Genomic DNA, 21,210 nt, shown 5'->3' on the forward strand with positions numbered 1-21,210 from the left:
TGATGCTGTCACCCCCGTGCTTCACGGATGGGATGGTGTTCTTTGGCTTGCAAGCATCCCCCTTTTTTCCTCCAAACATAACGATGGTCATTATGGCCAAACAGTTCTATTTTTGTTTCATCAGACCAGAGGACATTTCTCCAAAAAGTACAATCTTTGTCCCCATGTGTAGTTGCAAACCGTAGTCTGGCTTTTTATGGTGGTTTTGGAGCAATGGCTTCTTCCTTGTCTAGCGGCCTTTCAGGTTTTGTCGATATAGGACTCGTTTTACTGTGTATATAGATACCTTTGTACCCGTTTCCTCCAGCATCTTTACAAGGTCCTTTGCTGCTGTTCTGGGATTGATTTGCACCGAAGTACATTAATCTCTAGGAGACAGAACCCGTCTCCTTCCTGAGCAGTATGATGGCTGCGTGGTCCCATGGTGTTTATACTTGCATACTATTTTTTTGTTCAGATGAACGTGGTACCTTCAGGCATTTGGAAATTGCTCCCAAGGATGTGGACTTGTGGAGGTTTTTCTGAGGTCTTGGCTGATTTCTTTTGATTTTCCCATGATATCAAGCGAAGAGGCACTGAGTTTGAAGGTAGGCCTTGAAATACATCCACAGGTACACCTCCAATTGACTCAAATGATGTCAATTAGTCTATCAGAAGCTTCTAAAGCCATGATATCTTCTGGAATTTTCCAAGCTGTTTAAAGGCCCAGTCAACTTAGTGTATCCAAACTTCTGATCCACTGGAATTGTGATATAGTGAATTATAAGTGAAATAATCTCTAAACAATTGTTGGAAAAATTACTTGCGTCATGCACAAAGTAGATGTCCTAACTGACTTGCCAAAACTATAGTTCGTTAACAAGAAAGTTGTGGAGTGGTTGAAAAACGAGTTTTAATGACTCCAACCTAAGTGGATGTAAACTTCCGACTTCAACTGTAGTACTTGACATCAGATATGGGACCAAACTTTTTACTAACAATGAGTTAGACATGAGGAATTCAAAGGAATGGTCAAAAGCCACCAACGAACCCCCCCCCCCAACATCCCACCCCAACAATGAGTTTATTTCATATCAGTTCTCTGTCTGACAAGTAGTATTTATTTAACTAGGCAAGTCAGTTAAGAACAATGATGGCCTACTTGTGAAGCCCCCCCTCCAAACCCTCCCATAACCCAGACGATGCTGGGCCAATTGTGCGCCGCCCTATGGAGCGTGGAGCTGTTCAGAGTATTGCTTTTTCATCCTATGTAATGTATTCCCAGTGAATTTGGTAAAAAAAAAGTTAGATTTGCTGTCATATCTTGCCAATAGACTGTTTACATGGTAAGAGAACCAATATGTAATTTGGGTGACTTATCCCTTTAACATTGAGGGGGGATTCTTAAAATGTATCACTTAATAGCAAGAACACTACCATCTAGTGGTCAGAACCTGGTATGATCAGGATGTAGGATGGGACATAAACCTAACAGCAATGACTAATTTCTCTGAACAGTGGGGAGGGAAAAACATCACCGAGAATACATTGCATAGGATGAAGAAACAATGCTCTGAGCCGCAGCTCCATACTACTTGTCAACCAGAGAGAACAGATACTGTATACTCGTTGTTGGGATGGGTGTGGGGGGTACGGACCACCCACGGGGGTGGTGTTTGACCATTTGTTTTGGATTCCTCATGTCTTACTCATTGTTAGGAAAAAGTTCAGTGAAAATCGGATGTAAGGTACTATATTTATTCAATAAATGAGTCAATTACATTTAAAATTGCCAATTTGGTTACAATCAATTAGCTTGATGTTTCAGAGATCAAATTATATTTGAACAAAATAATGTTGCAGAAATGCTAATGTTTCTAACCATAGAAGACAATTTCAGAACAATCTGGGATGGTGGGTGTCATGGCTTGCTGAAATGACATGGAATGACCTAGTGTCCGATAGCCCAGCATGATACTGTATGCATTAAGTCAGCTATTCAGTGTTGTGCGGCATCAGCCCGCAATCTGCTTCAGGAATCTAATGGCCACTAAGATGAGGAAAACAGAAAGGATGAGTCTTAAGTGAGTGAGGAAGTTGGGAGGGAGTTGGCAGTGTGTCAGGACTGGAGCCACTGTGCCTCCGCAGCGGCAGAGCTGACGCACTAAAACCCAGGCGGAGAGGGATAAGGGGAGGGCACACGGAGAGAGCGGGCGAGAAACCCCAGTGGCCATACAGATGGGGCAGTGTTTATTTTGACGTGGCAGACTGGATTTCACTACGGGTTAGTGGCTGCAGTTTAGAACAAGGCACTCCCCCACTGGACTGGATGTGAGTGTGTATTTCTCTCTCTCTCTCTCTCTCTCTCTGTGTGTGTGTGTGAGGGAGAAGTGCTTCATTGCAGCAGGAGTCTGCCATGTACACAGTAGCCAGAAAACCTACCATAGATTTGTCTGTGTGGTCTTCCCCACTTCCTTCTCTGTGCGGTTCTGTGGATGCGCTCGATGCGGCTCAAGGTGACTCAGGATTCCCGAGCCAGCCCCAGGGAGCATCCGGACTGGATCCCTAGATCTCCAGGGACAAGTGGGCTGAAGCTTCCTCTCTACCTCCACCTGGAAGTGGAGTTGGACTGCGGAGAGGACCGTAGGATAGTCGGGAAGATGTGAGGCCTTGACACAAGCCGTTATCCACCACCAGACCTACTAGTGTCCAGTCCAGCCCTGTGGGGGGGGGGGGGGGCGCAAGGGAATGGGCCCAGTTTCACTGCAGGTGGAGACTGAACAGGAGCAGAAGCCAGAGGGAGAAATGGAGTGCTACCATAGCCTTCTGCAGGCTGGCTCTCAGCTGGAGAACACACTGCAGCGTGAGTACCTGTACTGCCCTTACATCACCCCCTCTCACTGGCATACATATCGTGGTATATGGAAACATATAATGCAATGTTAAGTATGGTATATGGAGACATAACGGCGTCATAATAGAAACTATTTCAAGCATAATGGCAGTTTAAGGTCTATATTGTGTGTTATTGATTGGATGGTTTCTGCTGCATTCCAGCAGTGGGTCCCAACGTAGCTATGCAGGGATTAATGTGCTGTTTTTAAACCCTGGGGGGATAGTTTTCATCCATAGCGATCATACGTAGAGGAGATATTTGGAAGTACACTCCACATCTGGGTGTGTTTGGAGAAATGCCAAACAAACCGTTCCGTCAGTGAAATGTAATAAAAAAATAGATGTATTGTGTGACTGAATTGATTAGGGAAACTATCAAGGTAGAGTTCTGTATGGTTGCTCACAGCTTTTTGAAGTCTAGTCATGAACAATACATTCCTCTATTGGGGGATGAATCCTGTAAGGGCAGCCAGATTGACAGATTGGAAAATGAAATCATGAAAACGAGTGGCACTGCATCTCTGCCATGGCCCAGATTCTACAGAAGACAGACAAGGTGATAAACAGTGCCCAGGGAACCATGTCTTTTACACCATTCTCTATCCTTTAGTTTCTATTGGAATCAAGTACATTTATTTTATTTCACCTTTATTTAACCAGGTAGGCTAGTTGAGAACAAGTTCTCATTTGCAACTGCGACCTGGCTAAGATAAAGCATAGCAATTCGACACATACAACAACACAGAGTTACACATGGAATAAACAAAACATACAGTCAATAATACAGTAGAACAAAAGAAAACAAAAAGTCTATATACAGTGAGTGCAAATGAGGTAAGTTAAGGCAATAAATAGACCATGGTGGCGAAGTAATTACAATATAGCAATTAAACACTGGAATGGTAGATGTGCAAAAGATGAATCTGCAAGTAGAGATACTGGGGTGCAAAGGAGCAAGATAAATAAATAAATACAGTATGGGGATGAGGTAGTTGGATAGATGGGCTGTCTACAGATGGGCTATGTGCAGTGATCTGTGAGCTGCTCTGACAGCTGGTGCTTAAAGCTAGTGAGGGAGATATGAGCTTCAGAGATTTTTGCAGTTCGTTCCAGTCATTGGCAGCAGAGAACTGGAAGGAAAGATGACCAAAGGAGGTATTGGCTTTGGGGGTGACCAGTGAGATATACCTGCTGGAGCGCGTGCTACGGGTGGGTGCTGCTATGGTGACCAGTGAGCTGAGATAAGGCAGGGCTTTACCTAGCAAAGACTTGCAGATGACCTGGAGCCAGTGGGTTTGGCGACGAGTATGAAGCGAGGGCCAACCAACGAAAGCGTACAGGTCACAATGGTGGGTAGTGTATGGGGCTTTGGTGACAAAACGGATGGCACTGTGATAGACTGCATCCAGTTTGTTGAGTAGAGCGTTGGAGGCTATTTTATAGATGACTTCATCAAAGTCGAGGATCGGTACGATGGTCAGTTTTACGAGGGTATGTTTGGCAGCATGAGTGAAGGATGCTTTGTTGCGATATAGGAAGCCAATTCAAGATTTTATTTTGGATTGGAGATGCTTAATGTGAGTCTAGAAGGAGAGTTTACAGTCTAACCAGACACCTAGGTATTTGTAGTTGTCCACGTATTCTAAGTCAGAGCCATCCAGACTAGTGATGCTGGACGGGCGGGCAGGTGCGGGCAGTGATTGATTGAATAGCATGCATTTCGTTTTACTTGCGTTTAAGAGCAGTTGGACGCCATGGAAGGAGAGTTGTATGACATTGAAGCTCGTCTGGACGTTAGTTAACAGTGTCCAAAGAGGTGCCAGAAGTATACAGAATGGTGTCGTCTGCATAGAGGTGGATCAGAGAATCACCAGCAGCAAGAGCAACATCATTGATGTTTACAGAGAAGAGAGTCGGCCTGAGAATTGAACCCTGTGGCACACGCCAGAGACTGCCAGAGGTCCGGACAACAGGCCCTCCGATTTGACACACTGAACTCTATCAGAGAAGTAGTTGGTAAACCAGGCGAGGCAATCATTTGAGAAACCAAGGCTGTCGAATCTGCCAATAAGAATGTGGTGATTGACAGTCGAAAGCCTTGGCCAGGTCGATGGATACGGCTGCACAGTAATGTCTCTTATCGATGGCGGTTATGATGTTGTTTAGGACCTTGAGCGTGGCTGAGGTGCACCCATGACCAGCTCTGAAACCAGATTGCATAGCAGAGAAGGTACGGTGGGATTCGAAATGGTCGGTAATCTGTTTGTTAACTTGGCTTTCGAAGACTTTAGAAAGACAGGGTAGGATAGATATAGGTCTGTAGCAGTTTGGGTCTAGAGTGTCACCCCCTTTGAAGAGGGGGATGACCGCGGCAGCTTTCCAATCTTTGGGAATCTCAGACGATACGAAGAGAGGTCGAACAGGCTAGTAATAGGGGTTGCAACAATTTCGGCAGATAATTTTAGAAAGAGAGGGTCCAGATTGTCTAGCCCAGCTGATTTGTATGGGTCCAGGTTTGCAGCTCTTTCAGAACATCAGCAATCTGGATTTGGGTGAAGGAGAAAAGATGGGGGGCTTTGGCGGGTTGCTGTGGAGTGTGCCGGGCAGTTGACCGGGGTAGGGGTAGTGTTAAAGTTGCGTCAATTCGTTTCTGGTATCAGAACAAAATAGTCAGCACATAGTAACTTCAGATTTATGTGTACTTTAATTAATGCAAACACGTGTGTGGTAAATGGGTGGTTCGTATATATACGGTCTCACTGTTATACCTCGCAGGGCAAACAGAGAAGAGAACGACACATCCTATTGTTCTCGCTTTTACACTCTGACAGAGATAGTTCCCGCTCAATGCTGGCCTGTCAGAGGGAGGAGGAGCGTGGTTTAAACTTGCTCCTCCTAACGTCGGCGTGCAGGCAGGTCCCAGCCTAGTGACGCACTTCCTGTTGCCGGGTGTCGTTCTTCCTGTCTTCAGCAGTTGATTTATCCGTAGTTTATATACTTAATATTGTAGCATAGCTTCCCCGGTATATTATAAAGTTATGCAAACAAATAGCCAGTTCAACCCTAACAGTAGCCAGGTGGAAAGCATGGCCAGCCGTAGAGAGATGCTTATTGAAATTCTCAATTATAGTGGATTTATCGGTGGTAACATTGTTTCCTAGCCTCAGAGCAGTGGGCAGCTGGGAGGAGGTGCTCTTATTCTCCATGGACTTCAGTGTCCCAGAACTTTTTTGAGTTAGTACTACAGGATGCAAATTTCTGTTTGAAAAAGCTAGCCTTAGCTTTCCTAACTGCCTGTGTATATTTGTTCCTAACTTCCCTGAAAAGTTGCATATCATGGGGGCTATTCGATGCTAATGCAGAACGCCACAGGATGTTTTTGTGCTGGTCAAGGGCAGACGGGTCTGGAGTGAACCAAGGACCAAATCTATTCCTAGTTCTACATTTTTTTTGCGTGGGGCATGCTTATTTAAGATGGTGAGGAAGGCACTTTTAAAGAATAGCCAGGCGGAGGAAAGGGCTATTTTCTTTGGAGATGTAGTGACAGTTTGTTGGACTCAGTCTGGAGACTGCTCCTGGATGGTGGTGATTTGTAGCTGTAGTAAACTGGATTCTCTACTCTGTAGAGGACTAGTAGGATTGTGTTGGTAAACCCTCTTTGGCACTGCTTTGTTGTTGTGGAGCCCTGCTAGCTTGTTTACTGACCCTGTACTTCCCCTGGGAAGCGGGGCTGTCCCCGACCCTGTCCGTGTACTTTCCCTGTGTGGTGGTGTTGTCCCTGTGTAGTGGTGGTGTTGTCCCTGTCCCCCGTGGGAGTGTTGGCTGTGTGTGAAGGTAATGGGGGCATTGGGGGGAAAAGGCCATCCTCCAGAGGTTCTATTTTTACCAGGTGGAGTTTGCTGGAGGCACTGCAGTACATTTTATATCTGACCATGGAAAAACCTGCAGACGGACACAATCTCACTCTCACACACAGACACACACACAACTGATCAGTTACCTGTAAGTTTAAATCTTCACCTCCCTCCACCTGGTGGTATTTTAACCTGTCTAATTTACTTCTCTGTGTGTGTGTGTGAAGAAACAAGGCATACAAGGTTTCCTATGAGTTGTGTGAAAAATGTGTACTTTTAAAGACCTAGAATGCTTCCTGCAGTTAATCCTGAACCTTCACAGTGAGTCATGTGGTCTTCAGGCTGAGAGACTGAGGTCCATAGCAACGCAATAACACACCGCTTCAACGATACCTGTCGGCACATGATAAACAGACTGCAGTTGGTAAGAGGTATGTTTCATATAAAAAGTAAGCTCTATCTGTGCAGATGTTGAGCTATAAAAATTTATCTGTCCAAGTTCACAGCAGAATATTACATTTCATTTCCACCCACATTAGCTTTGCTGCATATTGATGCTAGGGCAAAAAGAGCAGCTTGAAACCTAAATGATAAGTCAGACAAATCATGTTCACATGAGCCCAGATGGTCGTGTGAGGAATTTCCTTCAAAGTTTTCCCTCTCCCTAACCCACCACTAAGATCCCCTTAAACGCTGAAAGCCCTGGTTGGTTAAAAATATCTGCTGACTTCAAAACAGCCCTTGTAAATATGTGTGCGGTGTGTGTGAACCTGAGAGAGTTCAATGTGTGTGCCGGTCTCCCTGTGTCTCAAGAGCTGTGGACAGTGTATGCAGTATATTGCGCTCTCTCTCTCTCCTCTCTCTCTCTCTCTCTCTGTCTCTCTCTCTCTGTGTCTGCCTCTCTCTCTCTCTGTGTCTGTCTCCCTCTCTCTCTGTGTCCTGTCCTCTCTCTCTCTGTGTCTGTCTCTCTCTCTCTGTGTCTGCCTCTCTCTCTCTCTGTGTCTCTCTCTCTCTCTCTCTCTCTCTCTCTCTCTTCTCTCTCTCTCTCTCTCTCTCTCTCTCTCTGTCTCTCTCTCTCTGTCTGTATATAGAATGTAGCCTCTGAGACATCAGTGACTGTTGGCTGAAGGAGGAAGTCTATGCCCGCCCAGTATGCCCACAACCTGGCCTCATGGCATGAGCAGTGCCAGTCATGTGTGATGGCACTGAAATTGACTGGCTGTGTGGCACCCTTCTTGTCAGGGTCTTACCTAGGCAAAATGTGTCCCATTCACGTCTAAATGACTCAATCCTTTTGCAGAGAACAACTATTTAAATTCTGTTGAGGATCATCTATTTGGGGGGGGTTCTTGAGTAAATGAGCACGGGAATAGAGGGAGGAAAAGAACCACAATCTTGTTGGGCAACTACAAGCAAGTTGTGCCAGCTACCGCAGGTTGGCTAATTCTCAGCAAACGACACAGGACTATCACAGATCAACCACCACAGTATGTCATCAGGACGGACAGGATGCCTGGCCACAGCCTGGCCAGCCCTGCTTTACTCTGGGCCTTTAATCTGTCTGGATGTCTGTCTCAGGACCCACTTATGCTTAATGGGGAATATCATTTTCTGGGCCAGGGCAGAACAAACACAGGTTGTTTGCGTTTTGAAGCAGCAAACACTACTCAGTCTGACTAGGCTTTGGTGCTTGGATGCTTTGATGAATCAAGGCAGCGGGAATAATTATTTACTAGCTGTGTGGCTGCAAAATAGAAGGCGTGATTTGGAGGCTGGGTGTGTTGTGCAGACATCTTGTTTAGCATGCCAGGCAGAGACCGAGTGGTTTACACCATGTGATGAGTGGTGCAGAGTGCTGATTGGAGAGGGGCCGTGGCGGAGTCTCATCCTGGGATCACAGACTAGCATGCATATTAAAAACACTGCAGCCATCCTGCCTGCAGCACAAGCATTCTCCCGCGGCTCTTCTGTATAGTATGTCTACAGTAAGGAGCAGGCAAGGTGGCTGCAGTGTGTGTGCTGTTAAGTCTCTCAGTATTGTTTTGGTTGCCTATTATCATAAAGTATTCAGACCCCATGACATTTTCCACATTTTGTTACGTTACAGCCTTATTCTAAAATTGATTAAATTGTCAATCTACAAACAATAGCCCATAATGACAAAGCAAAACCAGTAAAAAAAAAATTAAAAAATGAAATATGACATTTGCATAAGTATTCAGACCCTTTACTCAGAACTTTGTTGGCAGCGATTACAACCTCAAGTCTTCTTGGGTATGATGCTACAAGCTTGGCACACCTGTATTTGGGGAGTTTCTCCCATTCTTCTCTGCAGATCCTCTCAAGCTCTGTCAGATTGGATGGGGAGCGTTGCTACACAGCTATTTTCAGGTCTCTCCAGAGATGTTCGATTAGGTTCAGGTCTGGGCTCTGGCTGGGCCACTCAAGGACATTCAGAGACTTGTCCTGAAGCCACTCCTGTGTTCTTGGCTGTGTGCTTAGGGTCGTTGTCCTGTTGGAAGGTAAACTTTCACCTCAGTCTGAGGTCCTGAGCACTCTGGAGCAGGTTTTCATCAAGGACCTCTCTGTACTATGCTCCGTTCATCTTTCCCCCAATCCTGCCTAGTCTCCCAGTCCCTGCCACTGAAAAACATCCCCAAAGCATGATGCTGCCACCATCATGCTTCACCGTAGGGATGGTGCCAGGTTTCCTCCAGACGTGACACTTGGCATTCAGGCCATAGAGTTCAATCTTGGTTTCATCAGATTTAATTCCGCTGCTCTATCGATTGCTACATACATTGTCTAAATCTGCCTTCCTGGAACTAATTTGTGTGACGTCAAAATGAGGGGCGATGTACAAAACAAATTCATCAGCGATTGGATCGTCTCCAACGAATCTAACCAATCAAAGTTGATAACGTCATCATGTAGGCTGGCTCTGGCCCAACCCATCGCTTTCAGGGACCAATCAGAACGTTCAGAATGTGTTTGCGTTCCAAAAGACGTTGGGGAAGGGGGGCAAATCCAGACTCATCGTGGAGAAGAATCTTGAGTGGGCGTGGCGTTTTGCCGGAGTGATATGGATGGGTTGCCAGACAAGGATATTTCACCTTTTTCTCATTAAATTGCGTCTTCATTACAGTCACAAATCGTATCTTCTGTCATATGCTGTGGCGCAGTAAGGGATGACAAAATGATTGGTTGTGAAGCTGCATAGTAGACATTGTTGACGTCCGCTGTACAGGAGATGCAGTGTGTCCAGTAGTACATTCACTATCTACCCCCCATGAACTATTTAGAAACTGCCTGTGAGTACTACATGTGGCCTTAGTAAGCTCTCTGATACACTCGAGCCATGGAAACATGAACTATTACAGAACCAGTCAAGGATATCCATCTTCAACCTGTCACTAACCAGTACCTGGCAGTCACCCTATACGCCATGGCTGTGTGTGAATGGCCCAGCCCAGTACAGCCCATGGCTGTGTGTGAATGGCCCAGCCCAGTACAGCCCATGGCTGTGTGTGAATGGCCCAGCCCAGTACAGCCCATGGCTGTGTGTGTGTCAAGTCACACTCATTAAATGTTCACCATCTGCGGAGCTCATTACCCCTCCACTCGCTGACTCCCCGCCAGACACTGTTACCCTCGACGACATCGGTGTGGAAAAGGACACTCTCTCCCTCTCTCGACACGGTCTCCCCCCTCTTTCTCTCTCTCTCTCTACCCTGCATATCTCTCTCTTTCTCACTCTCCCTACACAACTCTCTCTCTCTCTCTCTCCTTACACTGCATCTCTCTGCGTGTATGAAATCCTATTCATATTTACTAATACTGTGTATTATTCACAAGGAAGACTGAGTGTATGTGAATCAAGTGATCGGTTGCATAAACTAGTCGACCACAGAGCATTATACATGACTATATACGACTTTTACTTTAGAGTTATATAATGCCTTGATAGTGGAGTTTAAACTCAATCTTCAGTGTGGCTTCCATCATCCCACTATATCATTGTATATTTATGTTACATGCAGTGTAGAGTCCTTTCAACATTGTTGAATGTGGAATGAGGAGTGAGTCAGTGCTGCCTGCCACCACAGCTTGGTGTACACCACAGGAGGCTGGTGAGGGGAGGACAGCTCATACCATGTGTTTGACGTATTCGATACCATTCCACTCCAGCCGTTACCACGAGCCCGTCCTCCCCAATTTAGGTGCCATCAGCCTCCTGTGGTGTAAACAGTATATACAGTATATTATATATGTAACTCCCTGCTGCCTCACCTGGTGATGGGTGGCTCCCGCGTGGCTCAGTTGGTAGATCATGGTGTTTGCAACGCCAGGGTTGTGGGTTCGATTCCCACGGGGGGCCAGTACGGAGGAAAAATGTATGAAATGTATGTATTCACTACTGTAAGTTGCTCTGGATAAGAGCGTCTGCTAAATGACTAAAATGTAAAAATGTAAGGGCCTGGCGAGGTATAGTGACTACCTCCTGCTGTGCTAGCCTGGGTGACACAGTGGATAGAAGGGCTCCAGACCCACCTCAGAACGATTGACTGACTTGAACCAAACAGCTGACAGTCTGATACCTTTCTTACCACTGTAATGTTGTTTTACATATGACCACGAGAGGTAGTAATTCTGTCTGCTATTTCATCATTCTTATGGGACAAGTTATGAATGATAACCGCTGTGTGACAGGTTGAAAGAGGCCTCATTGGGACCTGTTATTCTAATCGCTCTCTCTCTCTCTCTCTCTCCCCCCACCCCCCTTCCCACAGAAGTGTCAGTCTCTATGAGTATGAAGGAGGTGGACGGCTACATTGAGAAGCAGGTGGCCTACCTGTCAGGTGGGGGCTCTTTACTTAGTTTTGTCCCACTACTAAGGGTTCATAACCTCTGACCTGTGTTTACATTGGTTGTGTAGCTTCAGGTGGCGTCTACGAGCTGTAAAAGTACTAGTGACATGTTGAAACGGACACGGCTGTGCTCAGTTAATCCAACGTGTGTAGACTGTTTGAATGAGCCATCCGCAAAGAACATGATGTCATTGTTTAATACATTGTCGAGTGCGATTTGTTCATATGAAAAATCATTTTTCTTCGCAGGGGGGCGTGGTGAGGACTCTAGCGTGATCGTCACCCTCCCAGAATACTCTGCTTTCAGCGACATTCCGGAGGAATCTTTAGCCAAGGTCTTAACGTACCTCACCCTCATACCTCGGTGGGTGAACCACCATATTACACTCCCTCCTAAAATGAATCTCTGAAACCCTCCCTCTCTCTTCTCACAACGCTCTCTTTCTCTGCAGTGCAGTGTGTGCCTGCTTTAGTCCAGAGTTAGCATTCTTTGCACAGATGACACTAGATGATCCCTGTCCCTCATCTATTTCGATGCCCTAGTGATGTCCTCTGTGCCAGCTCAGAGCAGGTATACCCTAGGGAGGAGGGATCATATCATTGGATGAGTACAGGTCACAAGAGTTGATGAATGTCCCTGTAAACATATCTAATGTATTCACTCTGCAGTCCTTCTTTCTATACCCCCAAAAATATAATTTGTTGTCAAATGAACTTTTCGGTACTATCCCTGTACATTTTACCAGTAAAAGTATACATTTGTTCAGTGAAAGGTACATATGTGAAATGTACATGTGTTCAAATACGTTTGGTGCTTGTGTTTGCAGAGCAAGACAGCCAGGTGTAAAATTCATCATCATTTTAGACAGAAGACTGGATACATGGACCTCTATCAAAACAGCACTTGCCAGAATTGCGGTGAGCCAGTTAAGTCATGGCATTTTCTCGCGTGCATACATGCGCATGTGGAAATGAAATCAAACGTTATTGGTCGCATACACAGTTTAGCAGATGTTATAGTAGGGTGCTGCGAAATTCCTGTGTTACTAGCTCTTAATAATGCCAAACATGTCAAACAAGTACACTAAATAATCTTTTTTTTTTTTAAACACAAGAAATCAAGAAAGGTCGGAACGAAACCAAATCTACTGTGGAAGTACGGTAACGATACTAGTTTAGGCCTGGCCCTATCCTACTAAAGAACGGGTGATTTGCTGCTGTGGAAAAAAACAAAAAACTGTTCAGGATATCAGTACTGTCAGACGACGTCAGTGGGGAGCTGTCCATGGTGCTGAATTATCCCCACTCAGTTCCTGCTGTTTTGGGGATGGTCTCTTGTGCGGTTTTGTTCATTAAAATACTTGATCGTGCCAATATCTGTCAAATACTGCAGTTGTTTTGTCACCGTTTATTATTGCGCATACCTAATTTTCTAATAAATTGTTCTGTATTCACTGTATGAAAATAAAGTCCCGTTGTGAGGGAATCGAAATGCATGGGCCAGCACTCCGCTACATGGATATTTACCTGATGACGCTATACTTCGGCGGAAAATGAGGGAGAGCGGGAAGTCGAGAAGGCTAGAGGAAGGGAGAGCTTGCAGACAGCGCTGCCACCCTCCTCGTGGCAGCAACGTTGATGCAGCGGAGTAGAGGGGCCAATAAATAACTTGGCACCAATTTGTTAGCTACGGGACGGGCGAGATTTTAGCGTTATCGCATAAATGGCTGTTAACACGATGGCTGAGAGTTACCAGCGCCGAGGATTGCACAGGACACGGAAGAGCCCGGTAACGCGATTATTACATAGTTTGATTTCGTGCTAAAATAGTTGTGCTAGAGTTTGGGTGGGCAGAGTGAATGCGGCATCGCTAACTGACAGCAGCTTGCTGAGCGTAGCACTGCAGTGCAGAGCCTGATTTGAGTTTAGAATTACAATTGAGGCAGTGAGACCGAGAAAGATAACTTGCTTATATGAATGCAAACCGGGCAGTGATATTTTTTTTAGCATGTTGAGCTTGAAGGGCAGAGTTTGTTGGCGGTAGTCTGAAGCTAGATTTAGATAGTGAGGACAAATGAATGTCAAAGAGCTATATAAGCGAATGCATCGGTCTTTTTGGGATAATCCATTTCCCACTGTTTTATGTCGATGTTCTGTGGTGCACATGTTCACGCTTTAACAGCTGGCAACTTCAATTGAACCAAACCCATTTGTTAGTTAGCAGACCTTCACCACCGCAGTCGTGTGATTTAAAAATGGTTGTGAGCATTATTTTTCAGATTTAGCTAATGAGATTGTCATCCTTAGCCTACTGCTTTACTTGTGATCTGATGCTGGGAATCACTCTGAAAATCACCTCATCCCTAAATAAAATAGACTACCTACGATCTGTTCTTGTTTAGTGAATCCATTTGATATTGACTGCAACTTAAATACACCTGTGATCGGCACCAGCTAGCAGGATATGTCTGCCTTTCCTTATCTGATTGACAGTGGGTGAGCCTGAGGCTTTGTCTGACTGCGGATGATTGCTTGTTAATGCAGTCAATATGTCCTGTCAGTGACAGATGCTGGCTAGTGCCTATCCCTCTATGCATCCAGAAGTGTGAACAGACTCTGGCCTAGTGTTGGGTAAAGACATGGTCCAGGAATTGTCAAAGGTAAGAGCTCACTGTCCAACCCCAGGGGTGTGATTGTGTCTCTCCCCGTCTCCAGGCCTCCTTCCCTGGGAACCTCCACCTGGTGCTGGTGCTGAGACCCACCAGCTTCTTCCAGCGCACCGTCACAGACCTGGGCTTCCGTTTCAGCCAGGAGGACTTCATGCTCAAGATGCCAGTAAGGCAGATCAGAGGCCAAATCCAACACTTCATCCACACGGCATCGGCATCTCATGTTTGAAGAAGCGTGCGTAGTACTACACACAGTCGATTATGTGCAGCTTATTCTAGCTCTCCTTTATTAGGTGGTGATGCTGAGCTCTGTGACAGACCTACTGAGATACATTGATGAGAACCAACTGACCTCTGAGTTTGGTGGAACCCTGGACTACTGCCACAGTGACTGGATCGTCCTAAGAACAGTACATACTTTACACTTACGTAACATCAACCATGCAGCCACTCAGAACCCCCAACACTTATATTACAACATATCGGATGCAGAGAGACACATTCAAACTTGGCCTGTATGTTTGCACAGTTCTGAATGATGACATCAGAGTATACATTTAGAAACACTGTGACGACTTCCCTGTGTTGTGTGTGTGTGTGTGTGTGCGCTCTCTGGCTCCCCTCCAGGCCATAGAGAGCTTTGCGGTGACAGTTAAGGACATAGCTCAGATGCTGCAGGGGTTTGGCACAGAGCTGGCTGAGACCAAACTGCCAGACGAGGGCACCGCCATCATGCGCCTCCTCTCAGCCCACACTGACAAGTACAGGAAACTCAAGGTATACTGCAACCCTTTTACACCATAGAGATAGATAGAGGACTCATATTTGTATCTGTGCTGTTTTAGCGTCTGTGGGCAGTGCCATCGAAGTAATAGATTTTCCTCTTCTTCATTGGCTGATTTGCTCCCAACTAATAGAAATCCCCACCCAGTTGACTACCTTAAAATGGAGGAAGCCCTCAATGGCCATGCTAAAATGGGTTATATCTATGATGAGGCCTCTATCACTATGTTTTACACTAGACTCTATCATAATGTGTTACAATTCTATATCAGTGGCAGACTAACTGACAGCTTGTCTACATGTTCACCCTGATATGTTATAACCATTTTGTCTGTCTTGTACAGGAGGCGATACGGTCAGTATCAAAGGAGGGTCGTCACCTGCTGGCTAGCCTGGAGGCCTCGGGGAGAGAGGAGGATTCACTTTGGGATGTCAGGCTGGACTGGGAGACTGTGCAGAGGTGTGTGTGTGTGTGTGTATATAACCTCAGAGATAATCATGCTAAGGTCTGCCTAAAGAGTGGCCACGGGGCTCCTGAGTGGCGCAGTGGTCTGAGGCACTGCATCTCAGTGCTAGAGGCGTCACTACAGACCCTGGTTCAAACCCGGGCTGTATCACAGCTGGCCGTGATCGGGAGTCCCATAGGGCGGCGCACAATTTGCACAGCATCGTCCGGGTTAGGGGAGGGTTTGGCTGGGGTAGGCCATCATTGTAAAATAAGAATTTGTTCTTAACTAACTTGCCTATTTAAATAAAGGTACATTTTTCATTATAACCTCTCTCACTGGTCTTCAGGCTACTAGCCCAGCTGAGGGGCATGGAGTCAGCCTTTGACGGCTTCTTTGAGAAGCATCATCTAAAACTGCAACAGTACTTACAGCTGCTCAGATACGAACATCGCTTCAAGGAGGTGAGACTGATCAATTGCATAGTTGATGATGGTTGATTTGTTGTCGAGAGGCAACTCTTAGAACAGGGAGGACACGAGGCGTACAGTTCAATTTGAGATCGGATGGGACGTTTTGAAGTTGGGAGGGGTATATGTCTCTCTCTAATGTGTCTCTCTCTCTTTTCGTCAGATGGAGTTGTCTCTGGAGCGTCTGGCGTCCCAGGAGAGGGAGGTGTCGTCGTCAGGGGAGACGCTGACTCAGACAGAGCAGACTCTCAGAGACCTGGACAGCCTGGAGGCTCACGCACAGGTCAGTGTTTACTAGGGGACACTTCCCTCATCAGATCAACGGACCAGGGTTACACATACTGTATAGTGTGGTTGGCAGAGATTGTCTTCTCTGGGACTCGTGCTTTTGGTAATAGCATAGGTTGTGTAGCTAGGATTGAAGTGTATTTGCCATTGTGGTGTTGTGTGTATGTAGGCCTCCTGCATGCCGTGTCTTGTTGCGGTGTTGTGTGTATGTAGGCCTCCTGCATGCCGTGTCTTGTTGTATGTAACTGACTGTGGTGTCCTGGTTGTGTTGCTAGGAGGAGATGGGCCATGCCCAGATCATCATCCTCCATGGGCACCAGCTGGCAGCCAGTCACCACTATGCCATGGCCCTGATCGTGCAGCGCGGCAACGAGCTACGTCACCGCTGTGACACGCTCAGTAATGCTCTGAGGGTGAAGCGCACACACCTCTCCCAGGCCCACCGGCTGCTGCTACGCCTCGGCCAGGTAGAGGACACACACACACACACTGTTTACACTATTGCACACAGATGAGTACAAATCTAACATCATACACAAACAACCAGGCTAATACTCTGTCAAGTGCTACCGTATATCCGAATATGACTGGTCAGTGTGACACCGTTGTCTTGTCCCCTCCATAGGCCCAGAGTTGGTGTGACGACGGGGCCTACCTGTTGGCCCAGCAGCTGGTGGGTAAGTTCCAGTCTAAGGAGGGGGCCCAGGCTGCTCTGAAGGACATAGACAGATTCCTGGAAGGGGCTCCGTCTCTCCTCAGCTCAGGACATGACCTCCTGGCCGTGGAGTTTGAGTCTGTCCTCACCCCAGAGATACAGGTCCAACACCAAGCCAGTGTCTCCCATTGACAAACAGCCTTATGGTTTAAAGAGTAACCCCCTCTGTAATGCTTCTCATGACCCATCTGTGTCTAATCCATTCTCTATGTTTTCTCTCACCCCCGTAATATAGTTAATATTACAGGACTTATACAAGCATTCATTTCTGGTTATGGTACCTTCAGGCAACCTTCAAGACTGCATAAAGGCTATAAACAGCTGTTTAACTAACACTCCATACAGGTTTTGGGTCGATATAAATGTCCTAAGCTCCTCTTCCATCCTCCACAGGTCCAGATAGGGAAGACGTTTGAGAAGCACACGGTGGTGCAGGAGATGATCCACAACAGGCAGGTCTGTCTGAGGAAGCTGGCTGATAAACATGTCCGTCCCATCCAACTAGTGGCCCCCAGGGCAGAGAGCCCGCCCCGCTCCAAGTCCCCACTCTTTTCCCCCAAACATGGTAAGAGGAGGCAGTGGAGTATATACACACACACACACACACACACACACACACACAATCACACACTTATTCAATCACACTTGATACAGTACATTAGCATTTATCACAGTAGATTAAAGAACATCAGACTACAGTTGACTGTTTGTAATGCGGTTATAGAGGCTTACAGCACACTTTAATTATCCAGCTCCGCTAGGCCTCCACCCAGGGCTCTGCTGTTTCCCAGACCCTGTGAATGCAGCCCTCCTCTGGCCTGACAGCCGCCCCTCTCCCCTGGGTACTGGGTGTCGTCCGTGTCCTCAGCCTAGGGCTTCACACACCTTCCTCCAGGCCACAAAGCAGCGATCAAAACAGCAAACCACAGGCTCCAGTAATGAGGAAGGCCCAGGGTCTTTGCGCTCGACCTGAGTTAGAGGTCCACCTTTACCGATGAGCTAGCTGTTCGGGCCCAGCACTATAATCAGTCCTTAGGGGATACTCTGTTAGCCGTGATGCTAGCTGGGTACTGTATGGTAATAATGTATATGAACCACGTACGGCAAAGACCCTTTCATCTCCCACTCGCCTCCAGGCAGGGCTGAACAAAGCTAGCCATACCGCACCCAATTAATAATGAGGTGCGACGTGTGGGTGTGTTTCTCACACACAGAAGGAAACCCCTTTTTTAAGAGGGGAGATGAAGATAAATGTGCTGGCTCTGATTTAGTGTGATCATGCGGACGCGCGCACACACGCTGATCTTAGGGTATGTGAGGAGCGCATGATCAAACGGATACAGTCAGTCTTTTACACCAGACAGTGCTTTGGGTGACATGTTCTTGGAGTATATAGTAGTACTGGAGTTCCACTGCAAGCTGCTTATTACCAATGATTAACTAGCCGTCCGTCAGAAGAGAAGTATCAAGTGTAAACCCAGGACCAACAGTCATCCCAGGGTCAAAGACCGGACAACCTGGTCCCACAGGACATTTCAAACATACTGTCATCGTCAAATCGCCGCAAGCAGCTACTCATTGTAATGATGGCTCTATCAGGTGATGTTAGTGTTAACTACTGTGCCGTAATCCACGTCACGGCTTCATCAAAGCATTGTTAACATGTTGTCCAGACAGGTCTTGTGTTTCATCAAACGCATAGAAACCTACAGTGTCATCGAGTTCAGCTGAGAGGTCGTGTGTTGCAGGTGTCGACAGTTTGAAGTTCTCCTTCGATCTGTCACTCCCTGGGAAGAGGACGTCCCGGAAAAGCCCCGCCTCCAGAAAGGTGAGATGGTCAGAGAAGGACGTGAAAGATGAAAGTCCAGTATAGCGCAGAACAGTTCACACACGTCACTGTGGCTGTGATGATGTACGGTAGGAATGCTATGGCAACTGAAAATGCTTGAGGTGGATTCCCTCCATGTAGGGGCGGCAAGTAGCCTAGTGGTTAGAGCGTTTGTCCACTAACCGAAAGGTTGCTAGATCGAATCCCCGAGCTGGCAAGGTAAAAATCTGTCGTTCTGCCCCTGAACAAGGCAGTTAACCCACTGTTCCTAGGCCATCATTGTAAATAAGAATTTGTTCTCAACTGAATTGCCTAGTTAAATAAAGGTTAAATAAAATGTAAATCCTGGTTGTCTGTGTGTCCTGGCCGTCTCAGATCGAGGTGATGCATGACTACCAGGAGAATAGGAGCTCCCTGCGCTCCAGCCTGGAGGGAGAGGACAGCCCAGACCTTCTCAAACGGTCTGTCTTCTCACCCTCTACATATTCCTGCTGTGGTCTTCCTGATTCCTTATGTTCAGACAGAAGACTAATGAGGCCCTCTGGCCCTGTGTCTCCACAGTCATGTGATGAGGGAGCTTATTGAGACAGAGAGGGTCTATGTGGAGGAGCTGCTGTCAGTGCTGCTGGTGAGAACACAGCAGTGTTTTCCTCAGCTATTACTGGATTACTACAGTGAGTTTTGTATACTGATTATGTGTGTATTGTGTAGGGTTACAGGGGAGAGATGGAGAACCCGGCCCTCGCGGGGCTCTTGCCCCCCACCCTGCGCAGTAAGAGGAACGTCCTGTTTGGCAACATGCCTGAAATCTACAACTTCCACAGCAGGCAAGGAAACATCAGTTGGCAAGGGCAAACATGCATGCTTACACACATACATGCATGCTTACACACATACATGCATGCTTACACACATACATGCATGCTTACACACATACATGCATGCTTACACACATACATGCATGCTTACACACTTGCATGCATGCTTACATGCATGCTTACATGCATACATACAGTGCATTTGGAAAGTATTCAGACCCCTTGACTTTACTACATTTTGTTAACGTTACGGCCTTATTCTAAAATGGATTCAATTGTTTTTCTTCCTCATCAATCTACAAAGTACTCCATAATGAGTATTTACTCCATAAAATCATAATGATTTTTTTGCTAATTTATTAAAATTAAAAAACTGGGCCTCCCGAGTGGTGCAGCGGTCTAAGGCACTGCGTCACAGTACTAGAGACGTCACTACAGACCCGGGTTTGATCCCAGGCTGTGTCGCAGCCGGGATGTCCTTGTCCCATTGCGCTCTAGTGACTCCTTGTGGCGGGCCAGGCGCATGCACGCTGGCTTTGGTCGCCAGCTGTACGGTGTTTCCTCCGACACATTGGTGCGACTGGCTTCGGTGTTAAGCGAGCAGTGTGTCAAAAAGCAGTGCTGCTTTTTGTTTCATAGGACGCGTGGCTCTTGACCTCTGCCTCTCCCGAGTCTGCACAGCAGTTGCAGCAATGGGACAAGACTAACTACCAATTGGATATCACAAAATTGGGAAGAAATGGGGGTAACCCCCCCACCCAAAAGGCAGAAATACCATGCTTCACCATTGGGATGGTGACAGGTTTCCTCCAGAAATGATGCTTGGCATTCAGGCCAAAGAGTTCTATCTTGGTTTCATCAGACCAGAGAATCTTGTTTCTCGTGGTCTGAGAGTCTTTCTAGGTGCCTTTTGGCAAACTCCAAGTGGGCTGTCATGTACCTTTTACTGAGGAGTGGCTTCCGTATGGCCACTCTACCATAAAGGCCTGATTGGTGGAGTGCTGCAGAGATTGTTGTCCTTCTGGAAGGTTCTCCCATCTCCACAGAGGAACACTGGAGCTCTGTCAGAATGATCATTGGGTTCTTGGTCACCTCCCTGACCAAGGCAATTCTCCCCCTGATTGCTCAGTTTGGCCGGGCGGCCAGCTCTAGGAAGTGTCTTGGTGGTTTCACACTTCTTCCATTTAAGAGTTATGGATCAAATCAAATTGTAGCAACATCTTAAGGATGATCAATGGAAACAGGATGCACCTGAGCTCAAGGGTGTGAATACTTATGTAAATAAGGTAATTCTGTTTTTTATTTTTAATAAATTTGCTGACATTTCTAAAAACCTGTTTTCACTTTGTCATTATGGGGTGTTGTGTGTAGATTGAGGATACATTTATTTATTTTTTATTTTTTTAGAATAGAGCTGAAATGTGGAAAAAGTCAAGGGGTCTGAATCCTTTCTGAAGGCACTCTCGGTGTGTGTGTGTGTGTGTGTGTGTGTGTGTGTGTGTGTGTGTGTGTGTGTGTGTGTATTGCGCAAAAAAATAAAGGGAACACTTAAACAACACAATGTAACTCCAAGTCAATCACACTTCTGTGAAATCAA

General features: G+C 46.4%; 1 protein-coding gene across 1 annotated transcript in view; it reads left to right on the plus strand.

Moving 5' to 3' along the window:
- Positions 1-2,116: 2,116 nt before the first annotated feature.
- LOC106604741 (proto-oncogene DBL) overlaps positions 2,117-21,210 on the plus strand; it is a 29,468-nt gene continuing 10,374 nt past the window's right edge. The window contains exons 1-17 of the mRNA XM_014199718.3: positions 2,117-2,842; positions 11,519-11,587; positions 11,846-11,960; positions 12,424-12,514; positions 14,312-14,431; positions 14,559-14,675; positions 14,893-15,042; positions 15,393-15,508; positions 15,844-15,958; positions 16,128-16,247; positions 16,528-16,719; positions 16,878-17,069; positions 17,361-17,532; positions 18,716-18,795; positions 19,171-19,256; positions 19,357-19,423; positions 19,507-19,622. Of these exons, the coding sequence (XP_014055193.2) occupies positions 2,728-2,842; positions 11,519-11,587; positions 11,846-11,960; positions 12,424-12,514; positions 14,312-14,431; positions 14,559-14,675; positions 14,893-15,042; positions 15,393-15,508; positions 15,844-15,958; positions 16,128-16,247; positions 16,528-16,719; positions 16,878-17,069; positions 17,361-17,532; positions 18,716-18,795; positions 19,171-19,256; positions 19,357-19,423; positions 19,507-19,622 (2,033 nt within the window). The 5' untranslated portion in view covers positions 2,117-2,727. The remainder of the gene's footprint in view (positions 2,843-11,518; positions 11,588-11,845; positions 11,961-12,423; positions 12,515-14,311; positions 14,432-14,558; positions 14,676-14,892; positions 15,043-15,392; positions 15,509-15,843; positions 15,959-16,127; positions 16,248-16,527; positions 16,720-16,877; positions 17,070-17,360; positions 17,533-18,715; positions 18,796-19,170; positions 19,257-19,356; positions 19,424-19,506; positions 19,623-21,210) is intronic.

Source organism: Salmo salar, chromosome 05 (assembly GCF_965601325.2).
Source record: "Salmo salar chromosome 05, fSalSal1, whole genome shotgun sequence".
Lineage (NCBI taxonomy): Eukaryota > Metazoa > Chordata > Actinopteri > Salmoniformes > Salmonidae > Salmo > Salmo salar.